Source organism: Nothobranchius furzeri, chromosome 2, assembly GCF_043380555.1.
Source record: "Nothobranchius furzeri strain GRZ-AD chromosome 2, NfurGRZ-RIMD1, whole genome shotgun sequence".
Taxonomy (NCBI): domain Eukaryota; kingdom Metazoa; phylum Chordata; class Actinopteri; order Cyprinodontiformes; family Nothobranchiidae; genus Nothobranchius; species Nothobranchius furzeri.
In genome coordinates, this window is record NC_091742.1 from 3,460,485 (window position 1) to 3,487,407 (window position 26,923).

At 43.2% G+C, this 26,923-nt stretch overlaps 1 protein-coding gene across 8 annotated transcripts in view; it reads right to left on the minus strand.

The window, feature by feature from the left end:
* The window catches only part of sash1a (SAM and SH3 domain containing 1a), a 250,617-nt gene extending 225,054 nt beyond the window's left edge, over positions 1–25,563 (minus strand). For 6 of the 8 annotated variants that reach the window (XM_015947240.3, XM_015947239.3, XM_054747923.2 and 3 more), the window contains exon 1: positions 24,837–25,563. In XM_015947240.3, coding sequence (XP_015802726.3) covers positions 24,837–25,334 — 498 coding nt within the window. In that variant the 5' untranslated portion in view covers positions 25,335–25,563. Of the gene's footprint in view, positions 1–2,965; positions 3,162–24,836 lie in introns of those variants that run through there. The other 2 variants (XM_054747922.2, XM_070542788.1) reach the window with 2 other exon arrangements.
* Between the last annotated feature and the right edge of the window lie 1,360 nt (positions 25,564–26,923).

The following is a 26,923-nucleotide window of genomic DNA, read 5'->3' on the forward strand; positions in this document are numbered from 1 at the left end:
GAATTCTGCTTATGACTGCCAAGAAGTGTATTACAGTTTTATGGCTGGACACAGAACCCCCAAGGGTGGCACAGTGGAGAGACAGAGTTAGACAGGTCTACAAAATGGAACAAATTAATGCAAGACTATGACTGGGACTAGGGAAATTTGTAAAAATTTGGGAACCAATAAAACAAATGTTAGAAAGATAGTACTCTCATGTGAAAATTATTATTATTATTTTTTTTTATTTATGTATTTTTGTCTTTTGGGTGAGTTATTTAGCTAGATCAAAGTAAAATGTAGAATGTAGTAGAGAGCAGATAAGATGAATACAGAGAAAGCTTGTCAGAACTATATGTACTGATTGGTGACTTGGTTAAGTTGGATAGATCTTATGGCCATAAGGAAATTCAAACTTTGTTCAGGGAAACACTGCCCTGGAGAAGGGAAGAAGAAACTCAAATGCATCTCCATGTAAATGTTGTTGTTCTAATTCAAAAATAAAAAGTTCCAAATATATATATATATGTATATATGTATGTATATATATATATATATATATATATATATATATATATACTTATATTATATATAAGTATTATATAAGTATATATATATATACATATATAATACTTATATATATATATATATATATACTTATATTATATATAAGTATTATATAAGTATATATATATATATATATACATATATAATACTTATATATATATATATACTTATATAATACTTATATATAATATAAGTATATATATATATATATACTTATATATTATATATATATAAGTATGTATATATATACACTTATATATATAAGTGTATATATATATACTTATATATAATATATAAGTATATATATATATATATATATATATATATATATATATATATATATATATACTTAGATATTATATATATAAGTATATATATTATATAGATACTTAGATATTTATTATATTATATAAGTATATATATATATATATATATATATATATATATATATATATATTAAGTATACTTACACATTACTTGGTGAAATATACTTCTGATAGAGTCAAGTACAAGTATAGTCTAAATGTAAGTAAACTTTAATGTAAGTATGTATTAAAGTATACTTAGTAGTATTTAAAAAATGTACTCGGATAACTATACTTCTGATAAGTACATTGAAAGTAAACTTGGAAGTATACTGTATTCATTTTTAGTATACTTCAAGTATACTTCAGTGTACTTCTTTTTGGTAAGGGAACTGTAGTAAACAACTAGCAGTATGCTGTAGCTAGTGCTAACAACGAGCTAACACTAACATGAACCAGCTAATACTAAAATAAACCAACTAATAGTGAAATAAATCCTGAAGTTAAATGATTCAACACTGTTGGACAAAAATATTACTACTTACAAGTCCAGTAGAAACAAAACCAGGTCGCCACCAGTATGGTTTTGTAGCCTACTTTAGCATCCTCAAACTAATGTAGGCTGCACCGATGTTCACTCTGGTGTTAGCTCTTTGCTTTGCCTCCAAAGTCATTTCTCTCTTACTTTAACGTCACGGCTCCGCCATACCAACAACAACAAAAAAAAAGAAGCAAATTATGTCTTCTTCTTCTTGTGCTTTTTAAACTATAAATGCTAACTGCTAGCCCAGAAGCTAACAGCCGTAAGCAGATTGTGCTCCTGCTATAGAACACCTAGCTACCCTTGTTGAGTACAAGGCTGCAGACGGGTGTCAAATGTGAAACTGGTCAAGTTTCTAACCCAACAGTCACCAAGATCAGACCATTAAGCTGCCCTTGGTAGTTTTCTAAACTATAATTTGTTCAAATTTGATTAAAAAGGTATTTTTTTTATTTTGTAACATTTCATTCATCTAATAATTACAGTAAAATAAACAGAATTTAAATAGAGCATATTTAGGCCATCACCACCTCTGCATCTCTACTAAGTCGGTACGACCAAGGGAGGGTTCACTCGAGAATTTTTAAAAAACACTGGATATTTTCCAAAATTAGGAAGTGTGGTGTCACCAGTGGGAGTCTCTGCTACATGTTGCTGGTATCCAGTAAAATAATTGGTTTTTTGTTCCCTGGCCAGAAATGAAACTCGAGGAGAAAATAACATTTAAATCAACTCCGAGAACCTCTACTAGAAAGAAAATAAACAGAGCTGTTTTTCACAAGTTACTTTGAACTCCATCTATTATATAATGTCTGGATAGAGGCCAGTTAGTTATGGGACTGTACTGTATTTTGGCTCAGAGAGCAAACAGCTGGTGAGTCATGACCCATAATCTTCCCTAGGTCTGATGTAACTCACAAAAATGCTTCTTTAATGTGCATCAAGTGTTCTTTGAAACAGAAAAACAAACTGAAGAGCGCACACAAACATAATGTTCCTCAGTAGAAGTTTGTTCTGCTTTTCATTGAACATTTATACACTGCAGAAAAAGTTGTTTATTATAGCGAGGAGCAGAGTTACTCCTGGATGAGTCAGACCTGTGCAGAAGAAATGTGGTTAGTGAACAGAACAGAACAGCTGAACGCTTCACTACAGTTTCAAGTAGAAAAATGTCAAACCGAGACATTTCTGTTGAATAAACATCACAACCAAAGCAAGCAGCCTCACCCGTGTCTCAACCCCAGACAAGCTGATGCCACTTTATAATAAAAACCTCCTCGAGCTTCCTACCCAAGTAAAGAGGGTGCATCATTAATATTCTGATTAGGGTTACAGGATAAGATCTGTCCTAATCAACAATAAGAACACTTGAGCTCCGTTGTGCTTTCGCAGAATAATGATCACAGAAAATGTGGGAGACTTTGATTTCCAGACGGTTAGCGTGTCTGCGCCTGCAGTACTAAAAACAAAGACTAGCTTGTTTAGCAGAGAACAAGGAAACAGTTAAAAGTGATGAATAAGAAACACGCATTTCCACCATCATCTGCCTTTCTCTTAAAAACTTACACACCCAATCCACAGCAGACACTTGATTCCAGGAGGACTGTACAGCACTGCTTTACATAACAATCAATATAAACCCAGGCGTGGAATTCCTGCATGACAATGAGGACTGTCTGTCTCCGCACATAATCGCTACCCTAAACTTCCATCATAATCTGCTTCCCATACAAGCCTAAGCCCGGCTACTGCTGGAATCAGGAAGGACCTACAGTCATCTTTCAGGATTATTAGCAAAATCCACTCCTTTGAGTAAAAAATTTTATGTTAAGCAGTTGCAAGTATCCATTACGAAGCATGGAAACAAGTAGTTTGATGATGCTTTTGTTAGGGTAAAAGTGGCTGCACATGGGGATGGGAGGGGTGCGGCTGTGGGTGGAGGGTTAGCTCTTAAGCCATAAATGGAATGGACAGGGACCAGAGCTGCAGGGGCAGAAGAACGCCCTGCCCTGCAGTCCATCGTTTCAGGCTGGGAGTGTGTTCTCATCAGAGAGGAAGGAAAACAATTCCTTCTTCTGGATTTAGACACGACTAAGGGATATAACAAAAACCCACATCACAATACAGTTTACCCAGGAGACCACTTCTGCCAAGTCCTCCCAATCAAATGCATTCATATCCTACAATGTCACAACTGCTGTCATAGGAACGCCTGAAAGGATGAGAAGTGAAATATGTACATTTTGTGCCACAATGTGTTGACCTAAAAAAAATGTGTTGCTCTCATTTTATAGTAAAACCTTCTCACATGGGACTCTTATTACTCAAAGGCATGGCCTACTTGTTTAATCAACACATTTACAGTGGTCTCTAGTAGGAATGAATGCCTTCTAAGTCAAAATATTTATCGGTGCACCATTTACAGGAACTAACAGTTACCCACATTACAGCTGAGCTTCAGACAGCAGTCTTTTCTTGTGATATTTGGACATCACGCCTCTGACTGGATAACAGTAACGCAACTCTACCACTGACTTGCAACATCCAACCATCCATTTTGGCTGCTTATTCAGGGTCAGGTCACAGGGGCAGCAGCTTAAGCAGAGAGGCCCAGACTTCTATCTCCCCAGCCACTTGGGCCAGCTCCTCCGGGGCAATCCTGAGGTGTTCCCAGGCTAGCCGTGAGACATAGTCCCTCCAGCGTGTCCTGGGTTTTCCTTTAGGTCTTCTACCAGTTGGACATGCCCAGAAAACCTCACCAGGGAGGCATCAAGGAGGCATCCTAACTAGAAACTCAAGCCACCTCAACTGGCTTGTCTTGATGTGGAGGAGCAGCAGGTCTACTCTGAGCTCCTCCCGGATGACCGAGATTCTAACCCCATCTCCAAGGGAGAGCCCAGACACCCAGCAGAGAAAGCGAATTTCATTCGCTTGTCAATCAAATCAAATCAATCAAAGATACTTTATTAATCCCAGAGGGAAATTAGTTTCAGTACACACAATTCAGAGTTCAGACATACATGGGCAAGACACATGACAATAATTTGTGACTGTGATCATTCGCAACCCTGAGTCGCGCTACCTTATTAGAGATAAGAGGGTTACATGAGGATTGGTTCAGGTGGAGGGAAAAAAAGGCACTTCACAGCTACCCTCCCACCAGGAGGGCAGCTTTGCTCTGCAAAAAAACACCTCAAACAAGGTATGCAACAGACTTCAGACAACACAACATACAACACATGAGACTCCAATAGGAAGGCGGGGGGGGGGGGGGGGGGGGGGGGGGAATCCTGTTTCCCCCAGCGAGAGCAGCCATCTACGCGCTCAGCCACTGTAGCCACAAGTGGGAGAGAGATCTTGGGAGAAGCACAGAGCACATTGACTCCTGCAGGTTGATGACCTCACCAGGCTGAAGTCCACCAATCCGAAGGCGGGGTGGGGTGGGGGGTTCACAGCATCTGTCTGCATTCCTTCGTGGGTTTTTTTTTGCTAGCCTCTCAAGGCTGCTAATGCGTCAGATTTGGATAACAAGAATTTGTTTGGGTCAGGCTGAGATAATTTTCCTCTCTGCCTTCAGTCTTTACTGATCATTCCAGTCCTTCAGTGAAGCCAATTTTGGGTTTTTAAACCTGTCCATACCGTCCGGTGACTCTCTCTGAGATGACATCCATTTTGCGCACCAATACCGGTATCGCAGCTAGAACATTGTCCAGCTTACAATTCACCTCGAGTAACGTCCCAGTCTGAGAAGTCTCCACATGGACGGTGCTTTCCGTGGGTGCGGGTCGCCCTCCAATCGCTCCCGTCTTCCCAAATTTCCAGAAAACCAGATATCCTCCCACTCCAATCAGAAGAAATCCAGTGATCATTAGGCCAAATATCCACACTTCTTCGACATCCTCAGTGGACAGCTGGGAGAGGCATACGATCTTCCACTCCTTCCAGCAATCCAAAAATACCCCGCCGGGTGTGTCCCCTGTGGACATGTGGGAGCCCCCTGCTCCACTCTCATTGTTGAAAAAATCTTATCAATCGCGTTGAATGACCAATTAATCAAATCCATGGTTAAAAATAGGGGTTTTCAGAAGAAATGCAGAGAAGCGCTCTGTGGGCAGACAGGACAAAGATCCTTGGGAAAAAAAGATAAGGGAGCAAAAAGAGAGGCGTCTGTACTCTGCGAGTGCCAGGAAGTAAATGTATATGCGATCCTGTTCTTTTGATCACTACCCAACGTTTGTAGCTATAGGGGAGGGTTGGAACGTAGATCGACCAGCCATCCGGCTCAGTTCTCTCTTCACTACGAAGGTACAACGCCTGCATTACAGCAGACGCTGCACCAACCCGCCTGTCGATCTTGCGTTCCATCTTTCCCTCACTCCTGAACAAGACCACGGGATACTTAAACTCCTCCACTTGGGGCAGGACCATGGGCAGGACCCCATTCCTTGCCCTTGACTTCCAGCATTGAGGTTTTATCTCCACAAACAACACAAGCCTGGATGAGCTTCCAGATCAGTGGGCTATGGGTATGAGTGTCCGCCCTGGGACTGGGGGGTGACACAGCTCACCGCTCCCCCAGGGGATGGGTCAAATGTGGAGAACAAACTTCGCACACATACTAGCATCTGTGACAACTAATGGGACTTTAACTTAACTTTAACTTCTGCCGTGTGGTGAAGTTGTTAATGCTAATGATTAGCCTATACTTGTCGGGATGTCTTCTGGACGCTAAACCAACAACAGCCTTCCTTGGTCGTGAGTCACAATGGGTGGGTCCATGAATGTTAAGTGATAGTGTGACGTAGATTTGTCAGGATTTTCTAATCCTAGAGTTTCACATCTATTTTCCATCAGAAGCTAATTCAGGAGATCGGTGTAGGAGACTATTTTCATGTTCAGCCAGTTTGAACAGCTCAGAATGACTGATTATAAACAGAAATAATAATAAAAAATAGGTTTTGCATGAACCACACCTTTAAATATTGTTTATTCTGATTCCAAATGCTTTGGATCACATTATCGGTGCAACTGCAACAAATTTGAAGCTTTAGATAAAAACAGTTAATATAAAGAATAACAGCAGGAGGAATTTGGGCCAACAAAAATGACAAAGTACCACTAAAACAGAAAGTGCACACCACATCTTCTAACTTTCTGTCAATCATCCAGCAAATTTGGGGGATTTGGTGCATTTTCAACTCATTTTTCTGTCCTTCCAAAACATACTGTTTGTTTGTCTGCCTGTCTTGCAAGTTGTCAGTCTTTTTTTTTCTTCCTGCCTGTCAGTTTGACAAGTCTGCCAGTCTGTCAATTTGTATTTCAGCTTGCCTTTCCTGTCTTCAACTAAGTGAGAATGAGACAAGCCCGGCTGAGGGTGTTTGATGGAGCAGGGAAAACTCATGATGCATGACCCCCACAGCTCAGACTCGGTCTGTGAGCTGCCAGGTCTTTGTCTGGCTTTTGTGCTAGACGTGGGCTGTGGGATGCACGCATTTAAAACGAGGAGCTGATTGACCAAATCAATGCCCTCTCACTGCCAATCAGTCATCAGAAAGTCGAATTTTGATCGTCTTTGTGTTTGCTTTACCTTCTCGTGAGTACTAAATAGTTTCCCCGATATAAAAGTAGAATTTTTCAAAGCTCATTATAAGCTTGGTGGGTTCAAAGAATTGCATGTCGAAATTAATACAGACTTAGTCCAATCCTCTTTAAAAGATTTTAAGCAAACTCTTAGCTGATTGGTTACGCAAGCTACCGGAGGTCAGACCAGGTCACGTGCATTGAATTGTTTCAGATCTACAGTAAACTTTCAACTCAAGACTACAGGAAGCGAAACTGTGTAAGGAGTGATCAAAGATCCAAAAATTAAATTCAGTTCCGACCCACAACAGATGAATTCTCAAATCTGGAAAGAATGCAAGGTACTGAGGAGTGACCTTGAACGACCTTCTGTAAAAACACATTTTTAAAAATCTTTAGAAATGGGAGATGGAGAATGAATATATTATCTGTTGTAAATTGCTCTTTGCACAACCTCAGTCTGAAGAAATAGAGATTAGTTCTGTGTGGACTGATAGACTGTTGTAATCTAATATGCTCATGACTAGTTCAACTGTGGTGATTGTTTCAAAGTAGAATGCTGCTATAGCAATGTAGCGTACCCAAAGGTCAAGTATTTTCATCTACATGAACAGCAATTATTTTTTTCATTTGCAGACACAAACATCCCATCTGTCTGGCCTCCAAACAAGAAGCACTACTCAAGGCCTCGTCACCGGATAAAGGAGACATAATAATTCCCAGCTACCTTATCTTAGCTGGAACAAAAGTCACGAGGAAGACGAGACTTCCTGCACTCTCAAAGACCAATCAGATTGGTATTTCATATTTATATGGAATATCACATCTTATTGATCATTTAATAAATAAACAGTCAATCCTTAATGCTACAGCAAGATAAATGATACAGATCAACATATGCTAATGTATTTTGTTACCCACAATGCATTGCAGGAATCCTTGCCTCATTTTCAGAGGTGCAAACAAAACAGAAGTTGTCCCAGAAAAGTAATAAAGTTTGAGTTGTTGTAAATGTACAGAAGAGGATTAAGGCCACTGGAAAGAAAAATAACTGACTTTTATATTAGAAAGAAAAAAAAGTCAGAATTCTGAGATTGTTTGAATTCTGCCAAAAAAGTTTATATTCTGAAATAGAGAATTCTTTTATTGTCATCCTCTTTCCAGAGGACAATCCTCTTCCATATAAATGTATCAGCTACATGACCTGAATTTAAGCAGATGATGCAGACTTCCTGCAATATGGCATAGATATGGTTGTCATGGATACGTAGTGTCACCATAAAATGTGCCAGGATATATTGATTATGCAAACCCTACTTTATAAAACTTCACATGAAATTATGATTATTTATTTATTTATTTTTGCAGACACTGGCACTACATGGTGCAACACAGAATTTGATAAAATGACAGAATCATGTTAAAACAAAGGTAATGTAAAGGTGTAAAAGAGTGTTTTGAGACTTGAGTTGATTTCATTTCTACTTTGGAACATTTGTTTTGCCCACAACCCAAACTCCTTTTTCCTTTTTAAACAAGAGCATGACTAACCACACCGAACAAAAGCATACCTGAGAAATGTGACCAGTGTTTTTTTATAAAAGAACGAACACGTGCAATACACTGCAATGTGTGTGAGAAAATGTCTATGTGGGAGTGTGTGAGGAATGTAGAAACTGGTTGGTAATTAGAGTTCAGGTTCAGGTATGTTGAGCCGTAGGGGAGCCAGAGTTAGACAGACAGACACTCTGTGGGTTTAGTTTGGCTTAATCCCCTGCCAGGCTAAAACCACTACAAAAGCACTCAGGTAGGGACATATCGACACTGGTGTGGTCTCCCTGATCAAAGCTTTCAGCGCCGTCCTGCCCTCATGCCTTGGAAATGGACCAATTAGAGATAAGGGCGGGTTGAGAGTTGCTTGCTCTGCGTGCTTTACACCTAGCTGGCAGCAGCTTCAGACAACGTAATTATACACACTCACCTGTCTGTCTCTCTAACACTCATACTTTCCGCCATTATGGCTCACACATCTCTCTACACCCATGCATTACACCCCTTAAACGCGGGCCAATAAAATCAGGGCTGACAAGAACCAAACTGCAGCATCATCTGGGGCAATTAATCTCTCCTGCAGAACTTAAACCGACCCAAAGCTGTCCGCCGACCACAGGAATCCTGCGATAACTGGATACTAATGTCAGGAGCAACCAGTGTGTGCCTCTGCCCCTCATCACTCTGATTTATGGAGCATGTCTGACTCCTGATGCTTTGCAGGAAACAATGTCACTGTTCATTTTAACCAGCATCTTTAGAGGAGAGGGGATTATTTCATCCAACCGGGGCAACACATGGATGCAGGGTTTGACAAAAATGTTCTTCGGCAAGTTTTAGGAAGAGCGGAGGCTGATGAAGAGGGGCTTATCACTGCGTTACATCTCGCGTGTGCACAAATCCAGATTAATAGCAATTATTTTGTTGTAAATTCAACCATTTGATGAACCCAAAGTTCAATAGTCACAGTTAAACACAAGATTAGTCGATGATGGAAATGATCAGGACTTGCAGCTGCATGGATGATGCATGACTGGCTTTAACCTTTGGGATTAGTTTTAGCCTTTCACAAAAATGAAATTTCCTCTGCAGAAATAACACTGGAAGAGAGTTCTGCTTTAAAAATGCAAAAAGAATGTCCAAACCTACAGAGAACATGAATTATATAGTAACCCCATCTACTACGCCTGGCTATTGTAGCCTTTAGCCAAGTTGCAAAAGCAGGATAAAGTAGGTTTAATTTGAAAATCGTGTCTCGTTTGTCTCCATGGTGACTTTCCACAAAGCTCCCTCAGAGTGTGTGGCCTCCTGGTTAATAGTTGCAAGAGAGTCAGAGGTAATTAGACTTCTTGGGCTGTGTGGGTCACACATGACCACCTCAGACAATAAACTAATCCAAGAGATAGACCACACTGTTTACAGAGCAGCTATTCAGGGTCTAACAAAGTACTATGGTGTATTTATAAGTAAATGTGTCCCCTTTTCATAAGGAAATGTAATGATCCGCCAAAGAGCAATCATTTTAGTGCGGTAAAAACACATGAAAGGCAGAATCAGAACAAGAGAAGATATAAGAGGATGAGTTGCTTTGCTGATGGACAGATGCTGAGCGCATCTCAACAGGATCAACCATGTATTTTATGGGGTACACCTGTTTAAGTAAATAGTTTAGAAATGTTCAAAGGTGGAATATGGAGCATTTTAAATAAAACACCTGTATTATTACACAAAAATACCTCCATGGGGTGTTTACAGGTGTGCAGAATGAATTACAGTTTTTCCTTTAAAAGCCATGTTTAAAAAAAACATTTTTATTCTGTCAGGTACAATGCTGGGTTTATGTTTTCATCTACCAGCCACCAGAGGGCACCGTTGCACAAAAAAGTCGACTCGGCAAGGCGAGGCTGGTTCTGGCTAAATGGCAGACTTGACAAGTCAAGCAGCTGATTCTGAGCCCAGAAGATGTTCCAAAGGTAAAAACGGTTGTAAAATTAACGTATTAGTAGAAATTAGTCTTTACCCTGTACGATTTGTCACTGGACATGGTGCTGGCTGGTCACTTAACCTGTCCGCATTGAACCAACACCCCGACGGCTGGAAAACGTGTTCTGCCATCGCAGGTACCACCCCTAAACACCAGATGTCACCAGAGTGTCAGTGTTTTAATCAACCTTTAATACTCGGTCAGTTAGTTTATTTGTTTAATTAACTGTAGTTAGATGTCTGATTTTAACACTGAGCAGTACAAGAAATTAAGATTTAACAGTGTTCCAAAAATGATTCACATTCAGAAATGTTGTTTATCAACTGGTGCTATTATTGACATTTTAGCAGGTAATTAAGGTGAAAAACATTTAGATGTCGGCCATGAAAATGGACCCAAAAACTCTGCAGCGCATTTCGGCCATTGGCCGGAGAATGCTGCTGTTGTGTCCTTGGGCAAGACACTCAACCCGCCTTGCCTGCTGGTGGTGGTCAGATGGACCTGAGGGACCTGTGTTCGGCAGGCCTCATGTCTGTCAGCATGCCCAAGGGCAGCTGTGGCTACATCGTAGCTCATCCCCACCAGAGTATGGATGTGTGTGTGAATGGGTGAACGACTGATTGTGTTGTTAAGCGCCTTGGGGGGTTGTAGAATTCTAAGGTGTTAAACAAATACAGACCATTTGGTAACGCTTCATTTTACAGTCCCCAAATTACCAAGTACTTACATGGTAATTACATAGAAACAATTATACACTTACTGAGTTCTTAAACAGTTTTTACCATGTAACTCAGGTTCAATTCTAGTTTTTACTTTTATTATTCATTCCCAGAAAATATGGCTTTAAACAATAATTACACTTTATTAAAGTTAATACACTTTAATTACACAATAACAAACTTAACTTACTATGTAATTACTGTGTAAGTACTTAGTAATAAGGAGACTGGGATGGATGGATGGATGGATGGATGGATGGATGGATGCATGGATGAATGCATGGATGCATGGATGGATGGATACATGGATGCATGGATGGATGGATGCATGAATGCATGGATGGATGGATGGATGGATGGATGGAGAGCCTGGTTTAAACACCACACACCTTCTGATGGGTACTTCCAGCAGGACAATCCACCACAAATCTTTAATCATCTCTAACTGGTTTCTTGAACATGACTTCACTAGAATCCAACTGCCTCAACAGCCACCAAATCTCAGCCCAATCCAGAAACTTTGGGATGCACAGGAACAGGAATGCATTGGTTGTGATGCGATGCCATCAGGAACAACATCTCTGAAGACTCTGGTCAGAAACAGCTGGTTGAAGCTACTTCATTAAGAATTTTGGCATAGGGGTCCGATGCAGCATCAGTAGTGCAGCTAAGAGGCACCAGAGTGTGTAGCGTCACAAAAATAAACATCTTCACACATCTACATATTTCAAAGACAAAAGCAAGCTGCTCTTTATACATTTTGTATTTACTGGCACGGTGAGAGGCAGCAAATAAAAGTGTAAAAACAATCTTGTTTACTGCCACAGCTAAAGCATCTAGTGTCTATTTGCAGTTGCCAACAAGAAATCCACTTTCTTCCCAGTGAAGCATAAAATAAAGCATTCGGGCTAAGGCCTTCACTTCAAAGGGTTTTAATAGTGAAAAACAACTTTAATAAACCCCCTTTTTTCTCTCTTTAATAAACTGTATTGATGGAGTTTGACTAAAAGAGGAATCTTGGCATGACACCAGTTCAAAGAATTTTTCACTAGGGCCGCAGCTGAAAAACAGCTATATTTACCAAATGGGACAGGATTAGAGCGTGAAAACAAACCGACAACTAACAAGGAGGAAAAAACTCATGCAAAAGAGGTAAAAACAAGCTGATAATGCGGTGTGCAGCCTTGTGTGAAACTATAGCGTGTGTGTGTAACGCAGACAGGCTGTCTGGAAGCTTTAAACCTTGGACCAGAATAGCTCCGATAATGCATATGTCATGAACGTGTCATCAGGACCTGCTCCTCCGCACACAGCGGAAAACCCAATCGCCTTCATGGTCTGCTTTATTTAAAGCTGCAGCCATGAGTGCAAATCTTTAAGTGATACACATATACCGTGTCACACACTGATACGGGGGAAACGGGCAGCGCAGTTGTACCAAACCGAGCTGTGGATCATCGTGTTTGAAACCGAGGTCACACAATGGCAAATAAGTTAGTCGATCACGAGAGAAACAAAAACAGCAGGAGCAAAACTCTCCCAGTCCTCGCTGCTGAAATGAGAAGAGCAGCTGTACATATAGGATAAATGTTACTGTCCCACATTTGCACATGCTCCCAAGAGATGAGTGGTTCAGGCTCTTTTTATACAGAAGGAATGACGGAAACTCTGAGTCACAGTTCAAAAAACATCCAGTGAAATGATTTTAATTTATTTATTTTTTGCTGTGATATCATTTATAGATTTTTTTTATTAAGCTCAGTTCTTGTCACCACTGAAACCACTGGGTACACTAGTGTACACTAGGAAGTGTGCTGTACGCTGAATAAACACGAAGGCAACAATGTTGCATCTGATGTGCGTGGGGCTGCATAGCTTCAGTTAGAGGAGGGTATATGACTAGAAATCTAGACGAACAGTAGCAAAAGGTTTTGCTCTGCAGGTCTACCACTGGCTTGGGCCAATCACAGTTTGTAGAGATGTTGGGTGGGCTTAGCCCCTTTTCGGCGTAGCGTTTTGTATTTTATTTTTTTTTTGTAATGGACTCAACGGCTCAGTGGACAAAAATGACAAAGAAGGCTACGCTGATTTGAAATGGTTTTGGCATCGAGTTTGGATGATTTAGACTTGGGCTTTTCTTTAACCCTCTCACTGTCTTAATGGGTGTGACCCCGCGAGGAAAGTTGACCATTGAGCAGGGTTAATGGTTTATACCTTGGGTCCATGTGGCAGGGGTGAGGAGTGAGCACCACCTCACCCCTGCCACGTGGACCTCAAGGGATAACCCATCAATCCTGCTCAATGGTCAACTTTCCTCGCGGGGTCACACCCATTAGGACAGTGGGAGGGTTCAACAATGAGTAGATAGAGGTGCTTCTTCTACTACTTTGACCATTTTGGCAGACTTTGGCATTGACTGATTTCTGTTCTGAAGAATATGTTGCATTGTACTCTAATTGGTCCTAAGCACTGTCCAAGAGCTTGCATGAACAGTTTGAAAGACAACTGTACATTCTGCCCATACATCAATGGGTTGTGACCAGACTATATATTTACATACATAGGATGGCTTGCCAGGCTAGTTGTGACAGTTGTGGTGCTGAGACGCTAGGCTAGTATCTGACATCATCATTTTAAAAAGGTTGTGTTTTGGGATCTTTACAAAAACCCAAGGATGACTTTCACAAATATGGGGAAGATGGAGCGTGAGATCGATGGGTGGATTGGTGCTGTGTCTGCAGTGATGCAGGCGTTGTGCTGGTTTGTTGTGTTGAAGAGAAAGCTGAGCCAGAAGGGCTCTCGATTTATTGGTTGATCTACGTTTTAAACCTCATCTATGGTCAAGAGCTTTGGGTAAAGACCAAAAGAATTGGATGCAGATACAAGTGGCTTAAATGAGTTTTCTCCGCAGGGTGGCTGGGCTTTTTCTTAGAGATAGGGTGAGAAGCTTGGTTATCCGAGAGGGACTCGGAGTAGATATGCTGCTCCTCCCCGTCGAGAGGAGCCACTTGAGGTGGCTTGGGCATCTAGTTAGGTTTTCCTGGTGAGGTTTTCCAGGCACGTCCAACTGGGAGAAGACCAAAAGGACGACCCAGGACATGCTGAAGGGACTATGTCTCTCGGCAGGCCAGGAAACGCCTTGGGATTTCCCGCAGCAGCTGGCCCAAGTGGCTGGAGAGAGGAAAGTCTGGGTCTCTACGCTTAGGCCGCTGTCCCCTCAACCTGACTTCAGATAAGTGGACGAAGATGGAAGGACAGAGTTTCAAGATATTTTTCACTCCAGACCTTTTTTTAATGAGTTCAGGGCTCCTAAACCCTTGTTTCCACGTCCACTTAAAGGTAAAACAATGTTTTAAAAGAAGTGTTTGCATCTTTACAAGATTCCATTTCCAGTTGAGCAGCTCACAAACATGTGCCAAACGTCTAGAAAACCATTTACACAAATACTTAACCTCTTAAAGCTAAGACAGAAGTCAAATACAGACCCGGCCCTTCTTTTTTATTATGACTGTTCATCAACCCTCCGCTGCTAAATACTGACACTTGCCATTCAAGATGTTTTTAAAAGCATCTAGAAAAAGGATTGTATACTATTAAGGGAGTGTGCGTTTGACTTTTTAACACCCAATTCACCCCCTTTTTCCCATAACGTAAACAGCAGCAGACCACGTTGATTGACTTTCTCTGTCCTCTCGTGACAAAAGAACTGGTCCTTGACTTCTTTATGACTTCCTCTTTATGAGTCCTCGCTTGATTGTGCCGTTAAGGACCCTTTAATAAAAACTAAGCAAACAGTGCTCTCAGCAGAACAAATGGAAAAAGTCTGAGGCGCTTGTGAGAGGCGCCCTTCGTCCTTGTGGTAAAATGCCAGCCCTTATAGGAACAGACATGAGTAATAAAGACATTTCCTAAAAAGCTGAATGAAACGCTCAAGAAAGCTCTCACTGCACTGATTCACTGGACAATGGAAAACAAAAAAGCTATTCAAGTAGGGGAAAAAACAGAAATGCAATGAATTTAAATACTCAAATACACTATTTGTGTTTTAGCTCCTGTTTTTGTCATTACCTGAAATTTACCGACAATGCCAGTTGGCCTGTAGGCTCAGCAAATGTTAAAGCAGAAATAGCACTGAGTAGCCAAAATTATCCACCTCTCTAAGTCTTGGCAGTTGTCCAGCAGCGCTAGAGGGCATTCAGATCCTTCAACAGGCCAACAGACGTTCACCGTAAACGAAGCCCAAATTTCCTGCCGAACAAGGGTGTTGGGATATTAGTCAAGATAAGAGGACCGAAACAGGAAGTGGGGTGAGGGCTTGTCATGTAAGGTGGTGAACTTTCGTTTTGCCAAAGGAAGCTATGAATAGATAAAAATGGCCTTTTGTTTCTTTTTTGACCTCAAAAGAAAAGTTTGTGACATCACTCATCTTTTTAAAGGCAGCTGGCCTACATGCTTGTCACGTTTCAGCTGCAACATTGGGTCAGGGATCCATCCTCTTGTCTGTCCCTACCCTAACCCTAACCCTTAAACACCAACAAGGACCCCTCCAGCACTAATAAACAACGTGCCCATCACTGCCCTCTCCTTCTACACGATACCGAGGCGTTTAATCACCCACCCATCAGCACAATGCTGGACACCTGCCTTCAGAGCCCATTTCAATGGGCGGAAATTGGAAATGCAAAACAGACCGGCGGTGAAAGGACATGTGGCTCCATCAGCTTCCATGCAAACAATGGAGAATCTCCCCCCGTTTAGCTTTCACTTCCTACTGACACACAGCACTAACAATGAGGCGCTACGACCGACTGCATCCACGTCCACGCTGAAGCCTGAAGGGGAATACATCCTCACATGTTGAGCTTATTCACAGAGTTCAAATTGAAAGATCTGTTTATCTGATAAGGAAGAGAATCATCAGGGGAAAACAACAGCTGAAGAGGTACACGGGGTATGAATAATGATAATCACTTTCAATAAAAAAAAGTTGTGAATCCTTTAAATGAACATTTCTTTTTAATTTGTTTTAAAAGAGTGGAAAACCTATTTAATCAATGGTCTTTAGTAGGAATTACCGCTTTATAAGTCAAAAAATATATACCAAAGCACCATTTGCAGGAACTAAAGTTCACCCACATCAGAGCTGAGCTTCAGACGGCAGATGTTGGAGTCTTATTTCCTGATTTGTGGACATATCACATCGGATTGGACAGCAGCAACGCAACTTTACCACTTTCTTGCAACGTTGATGTTTCATCTCCACAAATAACACAAACCAGGAGGAGCTTCTGCTGTGTGGTGGAGTTGCTAATGCTAACAGTTAGCTTGTGCTAGTCGATCCGTTCTCTGCTGATTCCTGGAGGCTAAACCAACAACAGCCTTCACCATGAGTCAAGACGGGTGAGTCCATGAATGCTAAGTGACAGTGTGACATTTATCCAATTTTGTCATTTTGATTATATTATTGATTTATTTACCACAGTTTAAAAAAGCTACATTCACATTTTATTATCTATAAATTCACAGCAAGGCAGCTGTGTGGAAAATGGATGAATGGTTTAATTGTTAAACAAACTCATGGTAAGTCTTACTTGTTATGAATAGAAAAACACATTTTATACTTTTACATAGTATCCTATATAGTAGAATAACCAAAGATATTTGCCAAATCTTTTGTCTTAGGTGTCTCAGATGAGCCATCATCATGTCTGATATAAAACAAAATGTCATGACAACCGAGAATTTTGCTTTGGTCTTTTTAGCCATTAAAATATTTACAAATGTACACAAAAAACACTTTTACTATTATTATGGTTTGATATACTTGAATAACACGTCAATAATTACACTCACAATAAACGAGCCTGAATTCTGTTAAACTAGTTAAAGTTCTCAATACGTGAATCAGCAATATTATAATAAAAAGATATTTCAATGTGTTTATAAACATGTAATTACATATAATAATAAAAACTATCAAAGAAAGTCTATGAGTCAGAGTAAGAAAATCTATTCTCTCTCTGTGTGTGTGTGTGTGTGTGTGTGTGTGTGTGTGTGTGTGTGTGTGTGTGTGTGTGTGTGTGTGTGTGTGTGTGTGTGTTTCAGTAACAGACCAAAACAACCTTGACCTTCAGTACTTAACAAATATATAGGATTAAAAGTCTTTTCTGAGCTAAAACAACCATTGAAACGTCATAAATCTTTAATCGTGCCCTAACCCGATCCCTGATGTTGACAAGATAAAAAGTGCGATAGACGGAGCTGATATTTAATGTATTTATGATCTGAACAAACACAAACTACATTAACTGTGATGTAACGCAACAACCAGCAGCATCTTTCTTCTCTTCTTTCCATTGTTCCCCAATGAGAGATCATAAAAATGTGCAACCCTCTGCACAAGCGTTTGTTTACATCATAAGAAATAATACTCGCTCTCCGACGAGGGGTCTCGGCGGCTTTGATAGGGATCACGGGTATTTATTACACCCAGCAGAGGCTTTTCAGTGAATCGTTGGATAATGGCTAGTCTCACCAGAGGACATGCAACAGAGGATTTCTGCATCTTGGTGTTTGTGCTAAATAAGGTTTGACTTGACAACTAAAAACAAACAAAAACAGATGCTTTAGGACACACAGGAAGCTCATAAACTGTTCAAATACAGACGGGGATCTTGTTCATGCTATACGACCGTGCCTTCAGATTGACATTGTGTGTCCTATTATTGCCCCCCTGAGTCAGAGTCACTGCCTTCGGGCTCTGCTGGGGGTGACATGTGGTCTCGAGGGCACGGATCAGGGAGATCAACAGACCAATCGCAGCCCGGTCAGTCAAACTATCAGCTGGTCACAGCTCCATCTCCCACACTCGGCTCATTCCTCCTGGGGAGAGAAGCACTGGACTGGAGCCAATTCCAAACTACAGGGTTATATATATATAATATATATATATATATATATATATATATATATATATATATATATATATATATATATATACACACACACACACACACACACACACACACACACACACACACACACGAGACAGAAAGACCTTGATCTGCTCATTCTGTTCCAAAGCCTCAATGCCAAAAGCTCTGGGTGTATATAAATACAGCCTTCACCAGTAAAGATAGTTTAACTCCTCTGAAACCAGCGCTGTGTTCCAGCTTTGGTCTGACGGTTTATCGGACACAAATCCCAAACCTCTGTGGGACTCATGGTTTGCCAAAGTGGCAAAAATACACAGAACAGGAGCTTATTAAACATAAAATCTCCAGTCTATGCAGTTGTTAAGCAAGCTCTGAAAAATTACTACAAAATACAAGATAATTTTTCACCGGATCATTAAAATTCTTTCTTGATAGAACTTTTTAGCTGGCAGGTTTAGAAAAATACATCGTTATGATGTCACACAAAAATGTATGTACTTGTCTAGGATCCGTGAAGGAATGCACATCGGGAAACCATTGAACATGACGTACTGTGAACGTTAACTCTAACACTGACTGTTACAGAAGTTTTCTGTAGAGGCCGACCGATATGGTTTTTTTAAGGTTTTTGTTGCAGATGGCCGATATCTAAAGCCAATTATTAAGGCCGATATGTAGATATATACACATTTTAGCTAGCCTGGCAAGCCAGACTAAATAAATGTATTATTTAGTCTGGCCACACTCCATTGACGGCTCTCGGTTGTGGGGCGGGTTCTACCGTTGTCTTTCAAATGATCTCCGCATTCCACTGGACAAAGAATGTGACATACTCTTGTTTCACTGTGTTGCATCATCCCACCCACCAGGCATATAGAGTGCCCTGATTGGCCCACAAAGTGGATAAAGCTCTGTGATTTGCTCACTAAGCAGATGGAGCACTATGATTGGCCCACCATTATGGACCAATCACAGCTCTTTATGTGTTTGAAACCCCTCTAGAGAGCTGTGATTGGCTAGTCAGAGTCCTGGTAGGAGCTGCTGAGGTTCCAATGGAGCATGCCTAGACCAAACTTTGCAAAGCAAGAATTTGGTCTAGTTCACTAGGCTACATTTTAGCAGCACATTGAAGGTGAAAGTAGACTGAACACTCACTATGTGCAATATGAAATTAAATAAGTCAATGCATCCTTAATATTTATTGAACTTCAAATGTAAAAGAAAATTTTAAACACGGTGTGTTGGGGTCCCTCGGGTCCTTTCTTCAGCCTAGTAGTGGCGACAGCTGGCCACACAGGTGCCTGATTTTTTTCTTTTTTATCGGTTTTCTAAAATAATTTCAGCTGATGGCCGAAATAGAAAAAATTGAATATATCGGTCAACCTCTAGTTTTGTGTTTTCTAGAGTCAATCAGCGTAGGCAGACGTTATATTAACTATTTATCCATCCATCCATTTTCCTCCTCTTATCCGGAGTCGGGTCGCGGGGGCAGTAGCCTAAGGCGAGAGGCCCAGACTTCCCTCTCCCCAGCCACTTGGGCCAGCTCCTCCTCCCAAGGTGTTCCCTGGCCAGGGGAGGGACATAGTCCCTCCACCGTGTCCAGGGTCTTCCTTTAGGTCTCCTCCCGGGTGGACGTGCCCGGAAAACCTCACCAGGGAGGCGTCCAGGAGGCATCCTGACCAGATGCCCGAGCCACCTCAACTGGCTCCTCTCGATGTGTAGGAGCAGCGGGTCTACTCCGAGCCCCTCCCGGATGACCGAGCTTCTCACCTAAAGGAGAGCCCAGCCACTCTTCGGAGAAAACTCATTTCAGCCGCTTGTATCCGCGATCTCGTTCATTCGGTCACTACCCAAAGCTCATGACCATAGGTGAGGGTAGGAACGTAGATCGACCGGTAAATCGAGAGCTTCGCCTTCTGACTCAGCTCTCTCTCTTCATTACGACAGACCGGTACAACGCCCGCATCACTGCAGATGCAGCACCAATCCACCTATCGATCTCATGCTCCAGTTTTCCCTCACGCGTGAACAAGACCCCGAGATACTTGAACTCCTCCACTTGGGGCAGGACCTCATCCCTGACCCGGAGAAGGCATTCTACCCTTTTCTGGATCAAGAGCATAATCTCAGATTTAGAGCAGATGATTCTCATCCCAGCTGCTTCACACTCAGCTGCGAACCACTCCAGCGAAAGCTGAAGATCACGTTCTGATGAAGCCAACAGGACCACATCATCTGCAAAAAGAAGAGACCTGATCCTCAGGCCACCAAAACGGATGCCCTCCACACCTCGGTTGCACCTAGAAATCCTGTCCATAAAAGTTATGAACAGAATCAGTGACAAAGGGCAACCTTGGCGGAGTCCAACTCTCACTGGGAACGAGCCCGACTTACTGCCGGCAATGTGTACCAAGCTCTGACACCAGTCATACAGGGACCTAACAGCCCGTATCAGAGGGCCTGGTACCCCATACTCCCGGAGTACCCACCACAGGGCCCCTCGAGGGACGCGGTCAAACGCCTTCTCCAAATCCACAAAACACATGTAGACTGGTTGGGCAAATTTCCACGCACCCTCCAGGATCACCCTAAGGGTATAGAGCTGGTCCAGTGTTCCACGGCCAGGACGAAAACCACATTGCTCCTCCTGAATCTGAGGTTCAACAATCCGACGGACCCTCCTCTCCAGAACCCCTGAATAGACCTTACCAGGGAGGTTCAGGAGTGTGATCCCCCGTAGTTGGAACACACCCTGCAGTCCCCCTTTTTAAATAAGGGGACCGCCACCCTGGTCTGCCAGTCCAGTGGGACTGCCCCTGATGTCCATGCGATATTGCAGAGCCGCGTCAGCCAACACAGCCCCACAGCATCCAGAGCCTTAAGGAACTCCAGGCAGATCTCATCCACCCCTGGAGCCTTGCCACAGAGCTTTTTAACTACCTCAGTGACCTTAGCACCAGAGATTTGAGAGGCCAACTCAAAGTCCCCAAACTCTGCTTCCTCACTAAAAGACGTGTCGGTGGGATTGAGGAGGTCTTCGAAGTACTCTGCCCACCGATCCACAACGTCCTGAGTAGAGGTCAGCAGCACACCGTCCCCACTATAGATAGTGTTGGTAGTGCACTGCTTTCCCCCCCTGAGGCGCCGGATGGTGGACCAGAATCTCCTCGAAGCCATACGGAAGTCTTGCTCCATGGTCTCACTGAACTCCTCCCATGCCCGGGTTTTTGCCTTGGTGACCACCCGAGCCACGTTCCGCTTGGACTGCCGGCACCCGTCAGCTGCCTCTGGAGTCACACAGGCCAAAAAGACCTGATGGACTCTTTCTTCAGCTTGACAGCATCCCTAACCGCCGTTATTCACCAGCGGGTTCGGGGGTTGCCACCATGACAGGCACCGACGATCCTGCGACCACAGCTCCAGTCGGCCGCCTCAACAATGGAGGCACAGAACAGGGTCCATTCAGACTCAATGTCCCCCGACTCCCCCGGAACATTTTGAAATTTCTGTCGGAGGTGGGCATTGAAGCTCCATCTGACAGGAGACTCTGCCAGACGTTCCCAGCAGACCCTCGCGATATGTTTGGGCCTGCCTGGTCTGACCGGCATCCTCCCCCACCATCTGAGCCAACTCACCACCAGGTAGTGGTCAGTTGACAGCTCTGCCCCTCTTCACCCGAGTGTCCAAGACATGCGGCCGCAGGTCAGATGAAACAATAACAAAGGTGATCATCGAGCTGCTGCCTAAGGTATCCTGGTGCCAAGAGCACATATGGACACCTTTATGTGTGAACATGGTGTCCATTATGGGCAATCCATGACTGGCACAGAAGTCCAATAACAAAACACCACTTGAACTCAGATTGGGGGACCGTTCCTCCCAACCACAACTCTCCAGGTCTTACGGTTGTTGCCCACGTGAGCGTTAAAGTCCCCCAACAGAACGAGGAAGTCACCGGAAGGAGCGCTTTCCAGCACCCCCTCCAAGGTCTCCAAAAAGGGTGGGTAGTCTGAACTGTAGTTTGGTGCATAAGCACAGACCAAAGCCAGAACCCGTCCCCCACACGTAGGCGGAGGGAGGCTAACCTCTCATTCACTGGGGTAAACCACAACGTACAGGCACCAAGATGGGGGCAACTAGTATGCCCAACCCTGCTTGGCGCCTCTCAGTGGGAGCAACTCCAGAGTGGTAGAAAGTCCAACCCCTCTCAAGGAAACTGGTTCCAGAGCCAGAGCCATGCGTTGAGGTGAGTCAGACTATATCTAGTCGGAACCTTTCAACCTCACACACCAACTCAGGCTCCTTCCCCACCAGAGAAGTGACATTCCATGTGCCAAGAGCCAGCTTCTGTAGCCGAGGATCAGACCGCCAAGGTCCCCGCCCTCGACTACCACCCGTCACACACTGCACCCGACCCCTTTGGCCCCTCCCACGAGTGGTGAGCCCATGGGAAGGGGGACCCACGTTTCCTCTTCGGGCTGTGCCCGGCTGGGCTCCATGGGTGAAAGCCCGGCCACCAGGCGCTCGCCAGCATGCCCCACCTCCAGGCCTGGCTCCGCAGAGGGTCCCCGGTGACCCACCTCCGGGCGAGGGAACACAGTTTCCATTTATATAATTCATCATAAGAGATCTTTGGCACATTATATATATATATATATATATATATATATATATATATATATATATATATATATATATATATACACACACACACATATGCACACACACAAATATAGTGGATTCTTGTAGCTTGTGGCAAAAAGTTAAGAAAATATTTTGTGTGACGAGTTGAACTTGAAGTGTGTAAAAGAGAAAGCTCTCGACTACACCCACATGAAACTTTAGCTCAGTTTCTATAAAGGCATCTAGGTTATAACCGGTCTTATGTCGACTGACTGACTCACGGATCACTTTCCTGCAAGACTCATTCACACCAAGTGAAGATCGGAGTCCGCACAGCTTCACAAGGACCAAAACCATAAAGTCCAATCAGTGCATTCACACCAGCTGGGGAGCAGTGCACATATGGATACAGTGCTGCAGAATCTTCCCACGTGGTTTGTATTTTTTCCAGATACGGCGTGCGGATCATCATGAAGTTGGAGAAATTCCAAGAGCCAGAAAGGAAGTGAGACAGGTGCCAGCGAGGTGAATCTGGGTCATTTCAAAATAAAAGCCATGTTGCATCATTCTGTATCAGTTATCAGTTTGTTGGAGAAGACGAGAGTGGCTTTTGGGTACCAGCTCCTCTCTGTCATTGCAGAAACTCGCATGAACTTTCCATAGACATTCAGAGCACAATACGCAGCAGTCCGTCCGAAAGCTGCACCGATTCCAGCCCGCATCTGTTCCTCACTCTGTGTGAATGAGGGTTTATGTAGACTAACTGACTTGAGGATCACTTTTCTGCAGGTTATTTTTGCTTTAAGACATCAGATTTGAATCAACGAGCGATTAACAGACGTCTGTGTAACAATAGGACATGCTGAGCAGGTACCATATCCAGTTGAGGCACAGAAACAGCAAAAATGTGTTGGACAATGGCCATAGAATACCTGAATGTGGCACCCTTAGAGCTTTTTGACATTTTGCCAAAATCTAGTACTGCAAGGTTAGACTTGCTCAGAGAAAAACAGCAAAGACTCCAATAATTGACTCCAAAATGCCAAACGTTCTGAGCTCCATGTGTGTTTCAGGAGCGACTCTTAACTACAATAACATTAAATTTCTGTTCAAAATCTGAACAATAGACAAAGTTATGAATGATTTTGTGTTTTATGAAAGCTTCCAGAATGTTGCATTTAATTTCATAATTTCTAGATTCAACTTCCAAAGAAGTCTCAATCATCTGACTCAAATCTCCCAAAACAACAAACTTAATTCTGGTATTTCAGCACCACCACTGTCATGACTAAGCACTGCATTTTAGCTCTTTCACGCACAGCAAACAAACCTACTTTTGCCCCAACATGCAGCGTCAGGTCGAGTTTTCAGCTGCTGCAGCACAATCGGGGATGTTAGAGAACAAAAAGCAGAAGACATCTGTGTCAGGAGGTCTAAAGAGGCTCAGATCTAAAGGATCTTTTTGTGTAAACAAGTAACTCAGAGGAGCAGTTTTAGCTGGCGAGGCATATGATTGAGACTCTTGTGAGGAGAGGTCACTATCAGTCTGAGAGCACAAGAGGCCCTTTAGTCAGTCTGGCTGCTGCAGGCCTGCAGCAGCATCCACCCAGCTGGGCACTCTTCATCTCCTGTCCATGCAATAAACCGCCTGTCGCCCATTCATTAAAAGCTGGTTGATCCATCTCTGCTGAGCAGGAGAGAAACCAGAGGACAGGTGAGGAAGCTGGAGTGGATTAATAATCAGAGTAAATCTTGTTTTTTGTCCCACGGAGAATCAAGGTCTCTTCTGTCTGCTTATTGATCTGCTGAGACTTGACTCCCATCATTTATCCTGACAGCAGCTGCAAGGTGCAACCGTGCTGAGGCTGTTTAGGCATTTCTGTAAAATGTGCTTTTGACACAGTCCAGCTGATCAACAGCATGTTTTACCTAAAATAATGAAGTGATGATCATTTTAAAACCGCTAATTGTGATATTGATGGAGCAAAAGAAGAGTGCCAGTGTGTGTTTCGACTTCTCACAGGTGTGTGTGTCTTATTAAGGTTTTACCTTGTTAGAGTAGGGCAGTTTGGCCAAGTTGATCTCATCCCTGATGAGTTTATCCCTGATCATAATCTTCAGCTTCAGTTTGGGGTAAACCACCAGCTCTCTCCTGTTGCCCAGCGTCAGGTTCCTCTGCGCGCCCATTATGCACCCTCCATTGCGCCTGTCACTGTTGGGCTCGGTCCAGGACTTGGATCCCCGCAGTTTGGACTCGAACTCCAACATGTGACCGGTGTAGACCTCGGCCACGGGTGGCATGGGCTCCAGGGTGAAGTACAGCCCGCTGGCCGTCTCTTTGGCTTCCTCTTTCAGCCTTCTCACCGCATCGTGGACTCTTTGCCTGTGATGGGGGGTGTAGACGCCGATCGCATCCAGGTCGGGGTCTCCGATTTGTTTGCAGACCTCCAGATCGTCGTAACCGTTGTCCACGAAAGCCTCGACGTACTGGGAGAGCTGAAGGGTCTTCAGCCACTCGTAGACGATGACAGGTCCGTTGCTTGTCATGTTGGCAGCTCGAGATGAAGCAAAACTAACCACCAAAGTGGACTGCTACTTTCCTGTTCGGTGTCTCATCATAGGATTGTCGGTGGCAGTGTGTGCGGCGCAAAAAGCAGGATTAATTAGGAGTTACCCATGCCAAGGACTTGGTTACCGTACCCAGCCCGGTGTGTAATCAATGAAAGACGTCTGACCCAGTCCTCATGAACAACACGTGTCAATATTTGGATATAAAACACACCTTTCCGCCTTTTACGTGCGTTATGATCGGATTCCATTCAAGGAAAAAGCGCATTACTCTGATTCCATCCGTTACGCACGACGGAACGCGGATCCAGCAGTGTCTCTGCTCTGTGTCCACAAAACAACAAAAAGAAGAAATAAATCCAAATGTAGCCAACTGCTTTGAAACACATCAAGACGTCACGCTAAAATAAAAATATCTGCGTGCAAACGCTTAAAACGCGTGGTCCACCTCCCCTCCCAGCCGGCGCATCACTTCCCTGGAGCTGCAGCCGAGAACCAACACACGCTTCTCGCTGCTGCTCCTCTGCCGTCCACGCCCCCCTCATCTCACATTTAAAAATAGTGAAACGCATCCCTGTTCCTCTCGCTCTCACACACAAGTTGACGCGCAGCCTCGTGGCTCAGGTTTGGAGTGAATCCGTATCTGAAACCTGCCGCTCGGATCTGGTTCGCGCCTGATTAATTTGACATCTCCACTCCTCTCGAAGGGGATTGTGTCCACAGCACCTCTGCCTCTTTGCCTTTCTCCTCTCCTCTCATCTCTTGCGCACACTCTCAGTCACTCATTCAGCGTTTCCACTCTTTGGCTTCTTTAGGACGCACGAGCTCCCTCTATGTGGTCACTCTGGAACTGGAGAGCTTAAACTGGAAGAAAAAAAACTGAAAAACTTCAATTCTTAGTGAGCAGCACAGCTTATCAGCAGAGGAGACCTAAGTGGGGTGAGGCTGCTTGAGTAAGACCTGTCTGAGCGGTCCAAATGGATGTCAAGCTGAATCCATGCTTAATCAGATGTGAGCTGACAGCTTGTTAGGGGTCAGTTTGATACCAGCTCTAAGCTGGAATTGAGTTGCCTCATTCCTTTATGACACGTGGAAGGGAGAATGATCACAAACTGAGGGAATATTAGGTTTCTTCTGGGAAATCATCTGAAATTTGCTTTAAAAATTCACACCAAAAGCAAGATTTGCGTCGTGATGGAGATCCTCCATCATGTCCTCCATCATGTCTCCGACCCAATCAGACAGAGAGCTGACATTTGTTGTGATTCACCTGTCTGTGGCTGTCAGCGTGATTACTCTGAAATGCTCTAGTCTCCAGTCGTGAGTTAGTTGGTTTGCTGACAAGAGCAAGAGGGGTCAAACGTGCCCAGAGTGTGATAGGGCACATTAGAGCCGACTCATGTAGAACCTCTATCTGTAACCTTTATTCCCCCCCCCCCCCCCCCCCAAAAAAAACACATCAGGACACTGCAAAAAATAAGAGTCCAGAAAGGATGCACTGAGATGTACACAATACACATTAAACTTGTTTTTTTATACAAATGTGGTGTGGTGAAAGCTTGGTGAAT